We start from the raw sequence: 10520 nt of genomic DNA, 5'->3' as shown, positions 1-10520 counted from the left end.
TTTAACGTATTCCATACAATTTATTTAGAATTTAGAGGCAGAATTGGTTTTTAGATTTGCTCATGCCTGATTGGTTTAGATCTGGTTACATTGCCATTTAAAAAAAATAAAAATAAAAGATAATTGTGATAATAAAAATAAAATAGTATCAGAACAGTGCAGTTTGTGTTCATTTTTAAAGTTAGTATTGGCCCCTGGGCATCTTCACATTGTCAAATCTGACCCTCTTTAAAAGAAGTTTGGACACCCCTGTTCTAAGCTAATAAAAACATAATAATTCTTATGTTCAGGTTAATCTACACACATGAAAACATAGTTATGTTTATTCTATTCCATTTCTGCCAATATAACCCCTTAAATGTTACACACTTGACCTTTAAGTGTAAGTTTAAAAAGGTTTAGGGGGACATGGGATTTTTTTGTTTGTTTGTAATTCAGAAACAGTTACCACTTAGTTACTTATTGCAAGAGTAGTGACCAATATTATTTATATTGGCCGCTTCTCTTGCAATAATATTATTATTTGTATCATGGTCACTTTCTTTGCAATATTTCTTACACTATGGTCACTTTAAAATAAAATACAATACTCTTTTCATATATCATGCCACTTTTATCCTCAGGACTTGTCTGTTTTGAAGGTTAGATAGATAGATAGATAGATAGATAGATAGATAGATAGATAGATAGATAGATAGATAGATAGATATACATACTTTATTTATCCCAAGCTGGGAAATTATATTGCAGCAGCAGCATTACACAAAGTGACAAGTGAAAACAACGAATAAAAATATACTATAAAGCAAAATATACATAATAAAATATCAAAAAAGCAATAGCAAATAAGATAAAATAAAATATATTGTACAGAGATATATACGGCAAGTTATATATTGTACAGAGGTATGATTGTTTTTCGTGTTTATTGTGTTTTTTTTATTGTTTTTTGTTTTTTTGCCTTTTCTACTTTTTTCTAATTCTGTAGTGTGTGCTACACTTTCCTCTGCTGCTGTAACAATGATAATGAATAAAGAGTTTCTAATCTAATCGACACGTCCTTGCGCATGCGCAGTAGCACGCTGCAATGATTTGGCTTCACGTGGGCTGCAGCTGTCTTCCGGTAGCCGTGTGCGCCTCCACGCTGCTGCCGCTCGGCTGCAGGGCGGCACTGGCGCCGTGTGAACTCACACAAACTATACACGAACCGGCACATCCCGCCTCTCCATTGGAGCACACGGCGGCAAGTCAGCGGCGTCCGCAGCTTCCCATTCGCTACGAAGTGAGGCATCAAGTTTATCTGTCAGAGAACCACCAAGTGTCAGATCTTTGTCGTAAGTTACTCTCGCCACACTCCCAAACACGTTAGTGATACTTGTGTCCGTAGGAAGCTGACATGGACCACATTAAAGATGGATGGTTTACGGAAAAATGCACGTTATGGCCCGGTCAAGCCATGAGCCTCCAGGTGGAAGAGGTCCTCTACAACAAGAAATCCAAATTTCAAGATGTTATGGTTTTCAAGAGGTGAGCACTTTGTTGGGCTGGATAACTTGGCTAACGCTGCTAGCTGTTAGCACCTAGGAGAAATCAATGAGCAGTGTAAAGCTCGTGGGATTTGGAGTTTCCTCACTGTGTGTCTGTGAGTTTCAGCTCACGAACAAACCAGCTCGGTTTGAGAATGAAGCACAGATAGGTAGCCGAGGTGCTAACCCGTGTGACTCTTCTTATTTATCCAAACCTCACGGTGCGTTTGCATGTTTGTGTTTGGTGTAAGAGCGTCAGCAGGCATCTGCCCAACTTCTGTGATGTGACATCCTCTCACACTTTGCCATGACACGTTGATTTTTCAGTAAAACCTATGGGAATGTCTTGGTGCTGGATGGAGTGATCCAGTGCACGGAGAGGGATGAGTTTGCCTATCAAGAGATGATTGCTAACCTTCCCCTGTGCAGCCATCCTTCACCCAAGAAGGTATCCTTCCTCAGATTTGGAATATTCATGAATCTGCAGTGAGTCATCACGAGCCTCGTCTTGACAACTTGTTCCCCTCCTTTGTTACAGGTGCTGATTATTGGCGGCGGAGACGGTGGCGTGCTAAGGGAGGTGGTGAAGAATGCGCTGGTGGAGTCGGTGGTTCTTTGTGAGATCGATGAGGTGGGAGCAACAACACTGATGAGGATTGTAGCTTCTCTCTCCTGAGAGCCGTACTGATTATTGTTTGTTGCACACGCTGCATCAGTGATTGGCCTGCTCATCTCAGTGTTGATGTTGTCTGCTGTGTAGGACGTCATTAATGTATCAAAGAAGTACCTCCCAGGGATGGCCAAAGGGTTTTTCAGTCCCAAGCTCACCTTACACGTTGGAGACGGCTTTGAATTCATGAAGCAGAACCAGGATGCCTTCGACGTCATTATAACCGATTCCTCAGACCCCGTTGGTGAGTGCCACTTTAATATCATCTTTGTTTGCCAGCAGTTATAGAAGTCCGATTCTGAATTTGAGTGTTTTTGTTGCAGGACCTGCTGAGAGTTTGTTCAAGGAGTCGTACTATCAACTGATGAAGGCAGCATTGAGAAATGGTGGAATTCTTTGTTCCCAAGGTAACTTAATATTTCACCACAGTTTTACATTACACAGAAAGGCTGACTAATATTTAAAAGGTACTGACTTGGATAGTGTGTGACTTCTTTGTGGCAAAAGAAAGTCACATAGGAAATAAACTCACCCTTCCCTCTGCTCTTGTGTCAATTTCACAGGAGAGTGTCAATGGCTCCATTTGGAGCTGATAGAGGAGATGCAAACCTTCTGCAAGACCCTATTCCCTGTGGTGGAATATGCCTACACCACCATCCCAACTTATCCCAGTGGTCAAATTGGATTCATGCTCTGCAGTAAAAATCCTGTAAGGGTGCCATTTGTTCTCGTTTTGTTACCTACCACACGCCTGATTGTTGAATGAGGTATCTGAACCACAAAAACTTGTCTCATGACTGAGGTGCCCCTTCTTTTTTTAATTAGGAAACAAACTTCAAGGAACCAGTGAAAGCCCTGTCAAAAGAAGAAATGGGAAATATGAACCTTAAATATTACAACCCTGAAATTCACAAAGCATCATTCGTCCTTCCTGAGTTTGCAAGAAAGGTAAATTTGTTGTTAAAATAATTTTTCCGGACTTGGTTGCAATTCCAAACTGTTAAATATTTGCTGCTTTTCACTATTAACAGGTACTCAGTGAAGCATGACGAGCACCAACGGACCACCATGTTCATCCATTACCTGGCCTTCAGACCACAGATAAACAACCCTGTTCTACGGCTTCTTCACATACTCCCTGCAGTTCGGCACCACTGAAGAGACAAGCCTCCTGAAGATTTTACTGGTTGGGGGGCAGCTAATAATTGTTGGGTGGGAACTTGCTGAATTTTACAGAGAAAGTGTTCGTTCCACTGTTTCCTTCCTTCCAGTCTTACATGCTCTCTGTGTTTATTTATTTTTCAGATGTATTTGGTTTTTAATTCGTACTCTGATCGTCTTATCGGCATTTTTGTGAAGAGCGGTTTCATTTTTACTGTGGGAAGAGCATCACAATCAAACCTGACCTCACTCTACAACTGTACTGTTTATCAGATTCATCTATACATTATGCAATATAATACATACTATATAGAGTATGTGTATGTAATGTATTGCTGTACTTTTACTTGTAATGTTTAGTATCAGTTTGTGCTCATGGGACAATACATGATTCATGGCTGTATATTCAGAATACTAATGTGTCCTCTACACATTAACCCTTTAGTGCCTGAAAGTGGTTGTTTATTGTTGAAAATAAAAAATGTATCTATCATAGTGTACCAGGCAGATTGTCCAGGATGAAAAGCTCGAGTGTCTCAAGGAGTTGAGAAAATTGTCTTTCAAACATCATCAACTCAATTTAATTGATTCTCAGCTATTACCATCAATATGATATGGACAACTTAAATGTTACGGTGTTTAAAAAATAAAATAAAATCAAGTATAGCATTGGAGATTTGCAATGCAAGAAATGTCTTTAAAATGTGAATTCATTATGCAACTATAATTTGCTGTCTTGGGTATCGACTATCGGTAGTAAACCTGTGCTCTAGTAAGCCTGTATGCTGATTCATTAAATCAGTATCGACCTCTTAAGTTACTACCTGTTAATTGTAAATCCACGTTTAACCTTTGTTGAGAAATAGTGTCATACCTGAACAATGAATTTGTGTTTTTATAAGAACTGTAATAAATTGGTAACATAAAATTGTTATTTGAGATTTGTGCATTCAGCCACTAACAGATTTACTCTGGCTTCTCTGTTCCACTTCTAAGTGCAGGACTACATTCTAGTTAATAATTCTAAATTGACGTTTTAATATCTCTAATAGGTATATATGATATTTGATTGCAGGATAACTATTCAACTTTTTTCCACTTCAGTTAGGAAGTCATTTGTTCAAGGTTTCTATCCTCAAACCCTGTCTTATAATTTTCAGCTAATCTTTGTTTATTGCGACATCATTTTCCAACCAAATGCAGGTTAATATGTGATGTGTTTCAAGAGATCTTTCATCTGCTGCTCACAGTAAATGTTAACCATGAACATGGTGCTGTAGGTAGTGGTATAAACGGTAATGTAGTACTAAGAGAGGTCCAAATGCAGTTTCTTATTCTGGCACAAGATGGCATCCTTTAATCTGTCTATGTATGAGCCGGTTTTAAACAGTGTAGAAGTATAAAGAAATGCATTTAAATAATACTCTTCTGATTCACCAAATACATATTCAGTAAGTATATCTTTGTTTTTAAGGGTTTATTTTTTTATTTTAATGTAAAGTCCCTCGGCTCCATCAAGTTGTTCAGTGAGTGTTTTGATATGTGAAGTGTCGTTGTTGCCTTAAGTTGCATCAACTGTAGTTCTTGTTGTGTAAGACCTCAGTCGTCACGGGTTTTCTATTAAAATGTGACCAACCTGCAACAATGCAGTCAATTACTGTCATATTGACTTTATAGTGTGTGACGGTGGCAGCATTCTTAGCTGCCCATATTAAATCTGATGTTTATGCTTTTTATTAATAACTAATAAGAACATATGAACTCCAGTGCATCACTTTGTCTTTTGTTAAATGTTTTCTTACCCGACATGTTAAGATTAACCTGTTTAATTGATAACACTAATCAAAACATCCTCAGTTAATCTGTGAGTCAGTGTTCCTTTGTGACTCCTTGTAGAGAGGTTGAGGTGGTGCTGGAGACTGTTAATTAAGTACATGTAGTGAAAAGGTCTTTCACACACATTAGTAGGATCTTGAAGCACCTATACCGGTTGTCATGCTCATGTTATTCATTGTTTGAACTCTCTTGCAGGTTGGACTGCAGATACTTTTAAGGAGGCCAATTGTAGATTCTTCAAACACACTGAATTGCCAATATATAGCTGTTTCAACAGTCCGCTAATCTTTGGATTGGCTCCAGGCCTTTTTCACATCCGCAGTGTATGAAGAAAATACCTCAAACACTCTTTTGAAAGCACAACAAATCCATTTGAACATATCAACCAAGGCCAACTGGAATATAAGTACTGTATGTTCCTTGCCGTTAGCACCATCTGAAGACGTCACAACACTAAAGTTGATTGTGATATTTCAGCTATATGTCCTGGACGCTGAGGGCACTTTCTCAGCTACTTCTACAGCTAATTCTAACAATTTCCTCTCAAGAGAACAAAATGTTGCATGCTGTAATCAACTCTCCATAATCACTTCTGGTGAGAAGTTTGCCTCATATACTGTTGACCAGTAATTGGATTATGCAGTCATTTAGAAGACGTTTACACAAATCGTTTACCTTTTTAAGCTGTGAACTATTTAGTGATGTTATTTAACTCCCTGCAAAGGCCACAATATTTAGAAATATATGAGATATCCAATGTAAATGTGACCATATGTCCTCTCCATTATGTCTTAAAGGGGGAAAAAAGCAGTGCTTTATATAATCATCTCCTTTGTTTGTGAACTGATTTATTTATTTTTTGGCTGTCAGTATTTGGCATTGACAGACTACTAAATCCATATCATGTTATCCAGGAATTATGATTATAAATATAGGTACAGATACTTTAGTGTGTATGCTGCACATCTTACAATTTTAGAAAAATGGTTAGACGAAGTCCCTTCATATTTTAGCATGGTATGAAAAACTACCATCGCTGTGTGTGCTCTTGAGGTGTTAGCAATTAGCAATAGGAATTGTTAAGAGTAATATTTCAAGCATTAGGGTAACTAATAAAACTAATATAGTAAGATTACTGCTTTTGCTTTTTGTTTGTGTTTTTTGTGTTTGTTCTTGTTCTGTGGTTTTCATTATGTCTAAATTGTATGTCTTTGTACGGTATAATTTTATGTCTGTTGAAAAACATATTGGGGAAGAAGACACATAAATGATTCTTTGAAGTGTAAAACTTGAAATGTGTTTTTGTATAGCTTCCATATCATGCCCAGCAAATGCATCCCAATCGTTGTTGTATAAAGAATAAAGAAAAACAAAACTTGTAATGTATTCTGCTTCATTAATATTTTCAATTAATATTACATGAATAATATAAACACTGTCCACGGCAAAGCTCCAAAGACAAGTGTGTAGAAAAGACTTGGCTGGGGAAAAAAGAGTAATTTACTCATGTTAAATGCACTGGAAAACAATTTTTCACAAGTTGAATCCAAACAGCTTAGCTTATACTGTGAATTTAATTGAACTACACCTACATACTATAATGCATTTGACTGGAATATATTGTATTTTCACTGTGCTTGTTACCCATTTAATGAGATTCCAGACATTAATATGACTTTTTTCTTTTTTTTTTCTTTTTTGTTTTTTGCAAATCCAGTTAAAATTAAGTTAAACAGCTTTTTACAAAAACACATTCTCATACATTTTTCCCCATCAGTCTATTCCATAAACCTGCCAACAGTATTTATCTTGAAACAAAATCCAATTATTGTTTTGAATTCAGACAGGCAAATTAAAATCTAATCTAGTTTAATCTACCAAATTCCCCATGGCTGTCTAAACTAAAGTACACCATCAGTTCCATTTGTTCTGTCCTGAACATCTTGCAATAAACTGCTGAGGAAGAATTGGTTCTTCTTCTTTTTTTTTTAACAACTTCTTCTTCTCTACTCGATTGGTGTTGTGCATTCCCCGAAGACACTTCCTCAAGTCATGGTGAGTGTCAGACAGTTCAATTGTAATCTGCAGGTGTCAGAGAGGCACACAGGAGCACTGTGATGGGAATCAGATGTTGCCAGAAGAACAGTGTGAAACACTAATCAATAATAAGTCCACTTGTTGTCCGTCTATGTTTCTTTTTGATTGTTCCTATAAGATCATGAGTGTTAGGATGGTCAACACTACATCCGGTGATATCACAGTTGATGAGTTGGGGAATTGTCTGAGAGAGAGGTCTTGTATGAGGCTGTCTAAAATAAGTGTCAATACATTAGTTACATGTTGATGTCAGAACCTGGTTTTAGCCCAATGACGTCGTCGTCTGCTGCAGATGTTCCCTCTGGTGAATCACATGAACGCAACAACCTTACAATTTGTCAAAAAGGTTAACTGTTGAACGGTTCCATTTGTTCTGTCCTGAACCCTTCCCCCCCCCCCCACCCTCCTTTTCCACCCTCACATTCACATACATCCCCACCCCCAAAACGCACGCATACATACACCCTCCACCCTTCGTCATACACCCACCACCCTCCACGTCAGTGGCAGACAGAGGGAGAGGCATATAAAAGAGTGAGGGACTTTGGAGGTAGAGCAGAAGAAACATCAGTGGTTTCCAAATCTTGTGACGAGCTGCCACCAACTGCACTGCACTTTCTCCACCACTCTTCACTGGATCTCTGGCTAGTCTGAGCAGCTCAGACTCTCTCTCTCTCTCTCTCAAACACACACTCCCTCACACACTCTTATCTCTGTGAGCCTCCTGCTCCTGTGACTGTCACCTGCACTCCTGTCACAGCATGCAGCTCCTGGTGGTGTTAGCAGCTCTCATGGGGGTTCTGTTCAGCGTTAGAGCAGCCGCCGCGCTTCCTGTGGAGGATAGGAGCCCCATCCATGTGAATAGGGTGAGGAGGATGATTTTTTATTATTCATATGTAGTTCATGGCACTTGATTTCAGCTGTTATTATTGATAAATTTGTCCTTTTTTTTGTGGGAAATTGTTTTGAAGAATTTAAAAAAGAATGGCTGAACAAATGATTGCTTATGAAATCACCAAAAATAGTGATATTTCTAAATTTAGTTTTTAATTCACTCTCTCTGTCTTAAATGGGGGAAAAAATGGTAATACTTGAAAGACTTGAGCTTCCCAGTAAGAAACCCACAAGATGTAAAATTTTCCATGATCTAGTCTCTTAAATATTTTCTCTTCTTTTCTGATTTTTTTATTTATTTATTTTTTTGTCAGGAGTCAAGCAAAGAGCGCAAGGAGTTGATCCTGAAGCTGGTGTCTGGCTTATTGGATGGAGCTCTGGACAACAACATGCTGCCGGAGGAAGCGGCACCTATGGATCTGGAGGAGCCGCTGGAGTCTCGTCTGGAGGAGAGGGCTGTCTACAACAGGCTATCACTTCCTCAGCGTGACCGCAAAGCTCCCTGTAAAAACTTCTTCTGGAAAACTTTCACCTCCTGCTAACAGCGCCCCAAAACCACTCGGCTATGCCTGCCAACTGTACTCCTTCCCCTCCCAGCGCCACATGAACTGTAGTAGACCTCAGTTGTACATATCATCCACACTTGTCAGACATACAGCATCGATGGACTTCAGTGAGACAGTGTGTCTGTTTGAATATTAATTATTTATGTATCTATTTATGTATACACTGTATGTATTTATGTATGTAACAGTTTCTTTCAGGGTCAACACAATAAAGCATGGATATAATATTTGATTTGGTAATCACAGTTAATTGCTTTTGCTTAAAAAGAAGAAGAGCTCATATTTTCCACCTGCTTCTACAATATAAATGCAAAGTCAAATTTCATGCAAACATGATGGCTGTGTTCTTATTGTGGATTAAAAACAAAAATCTGAAAATTTATCTGCCGTTATTATTGTAGATCTACTTTAAAGTAAGTTGTAACTGTAAATGGCAACGTGAGGATAGAAATATATTTTTTAGCTTCCTTCATAAAAAGCCAATCAATCTGTGTTTTAATGTATACTGCTCCTAACAGAAAAGCTCAGCTTGTAACATGGGTACGCTACTTTTTCTGCTTTCTACTTGTTGCTATAAAAATATGTTTCAAAACCAATACTGCAAGGAAAATGAAATATTTTGACAACATTGAATAGTCCAATGAAAAAAATAAAATGTATACAATTATTTTATAATATCAAAATAATGATGCCTTAATGTTTTACAAATATAAATATATTTAATAACATATTTCAACCTAACGTAACTAACATGTAAATGTCTTGGTACATGTTTTCTTAGTGGCCCTTAATAATTCCTGGTCACAAGCTGAGGGAGTTGCTTCAGTGACCAATCACTGGTCATTAAATATATCAGTAAGACAGGACCCGATATTCACTCAGTTGCTGTTACAACAGTTACTATACGTGTAGCCTGAAAGGTAAAAAACACTGACAAGTCTAAAGATCAGTGTTTGTCAAAAAAAGGCATGTAGTGTTGATATGAATCTGACCTCAGTGTTTGAGAGTGAAAGCACAGACAAAGCTGCTGCTGCATGTTCAGATAATGACGTGTTCCCCGGGTGACCCTGTCAACCCGCTTTTCAAGTCGTACAGCAAACGAGACCCTGCATTGGCTACCTTGTTCTCAATCAGTCACACTACAATTACCACACACTGTCATAGCCCTTCATGTACAACCAGTGCAATGTGTGTGTGTTTGTGTGTGTGTTTTTAACCACTTACTGAGTGTAAAGTAGGGGCTGGCCACAATCAAATATTGACTTTCAAGCAGGGCCCACAGCCATTAATGAACTGATGGATTTCATGTGTTAAATTATATATAGGTCAAATATCCTGTTTGAGCCAGTTGATATATTTTATAATTGTGAAAAATAGCCAATTAGACCAGTGAGCAAAAAGAAAAGGGGAATCAAATGGCTGACAATCACAGGAGCTCTTTGCACATTACTGAATATATATATTAATACTTCCTAGCAAAAAATAAAAATAAACATCTCTTACATTTTACTGAGGTTTCAGTATTTAACATACACAGTCAGACCTCCATTGGCCAGGTCAAGCTGTGTGTGGTGTGACTGGGACAACTCGTAATGCAGAATTGAATCCAGCTCAACAAGGGCTCCCTCGTCACTTTTCATTTCAATGAGGAGTTATAGATCATACTTGCACAGTAAAGGCTGTCTGGATAAAAAGCACAAATATTACTGCTTTTGTTTTTATTGAGCTTTATGTTAAAAAACAACTGGTGAGTAGAAAAAAGGTTACAGC

General features: G+C 38.1%; 2 protein-coding genes across 2 annotated transcripts; both read left to right on the top strand.

Moving 5' to 3' along the window:
- Positions 1-1115: 1115 nt before the first annotated feature.
- Positions 1116-4285, top strand: srm (spermidine synthase). The gene is made up of 9 exons (XM_027288982.1): positions 1116-1282; positions 1388-1527; positions 1854-1974; positions 2065-2157; positions 2287-2440; positions 2520-2603; positions 2760-2905; positions 3022-3144; positions 3228-4285. The coding sequence occupies exons 2-9, from the start codon at positions 1397-1399 to the stop codon at positions 3243-3245; spliced, it is 870 nt and encodes a 289-aa protein (XP_027144783.1). The 5' UTR covers positions 1116-1282; positions 1388-1396; the 3' UTR covers positions 3246-4285.
- Positions 4286-7815: 3530 nt separating this feature from the next.
- On the top strand, positions 7816-8979 carry sst6.1 (somatostatin family member 6.1). The gene is made up of 3 exons (XM_027288717.1): positions 7816-8156; positions 8499-8746; positions 8802-8979. The coding sequence occupies exons 1-2, from the start codon at positions 8052-8054 to the stop codon at positions 8724-8726; spliced, it is 333 nt and encodes a 110-aa protein (XP_027144518.1). The 5' UTR covers positions 7816-8051; the 3' UTR covers positions 8727-8746; positions 8802-8979.
- The last annotated feature ends 1541 nt before the right edge of the window (positions 8980-10520 follow it).

Source organism: Larimichthys crocea, chromosome XV (genome assembly GCF_000972845.2).
Source record: "Larimichthys crocea isolate SSNF chromosome XV, L_crocea_2.0, whole genome shotgun sequence".
Classification (NCBI taxonomy): Eukaryota; Metazoa; Chordata; class Actinopteri; family Sciaenidae; genus Larimichthys; species Larimichthys crocea.
The sequence above is the reverse complement of the archived record's forward strand: the minus strand, read 5'-3'. Positions and strand labels throughout refer to the sequence as shown.

What these genes read in the sequence shown, in the direction of transcription:
- sst6.1 (XM_027288717.1), top strand. Translation starts at nt 8,052, where the DNA reads ATGCAGCTCCTGGTGGTGTTAGCAGCTCTCATGGGGGTTCTGTTCAGC. An exon ending in GCCCCATCCATGTGAATAGG is followed by an intron (nt 8,157 to 8,498) that starts GTGAGGAGGATG and finishes TTTTTTTGTCAG; the next exon opens with GAGTCAAGCAAAGAGCGCAA.
- srm (XM_027288982.1), top strand. Translation starts at nt 1,397, where the DNA reads ATGGACCACATTAAAGATGGATGGTTTACGGAAAAATGCACGTTATGG. An exon ending in TGGAATTCTTTGTTCCCAAG is followed by an intron (nt 2,604 to 2,759) that starts GTAACTTAATAT and finishes TCAATTTCACAG; the next exon opens with GAGAGTGTCAATGGCTCCAT. An exon ending in TGCTCTGCAGTAAAAATCCT is followed by an intron (nt 2,906 to 3,021) that starts GTAAGGGTGCCA and finishes TTTTTTAATTAG; the next exon opens with GAAACAAACTTCAAGGAACC.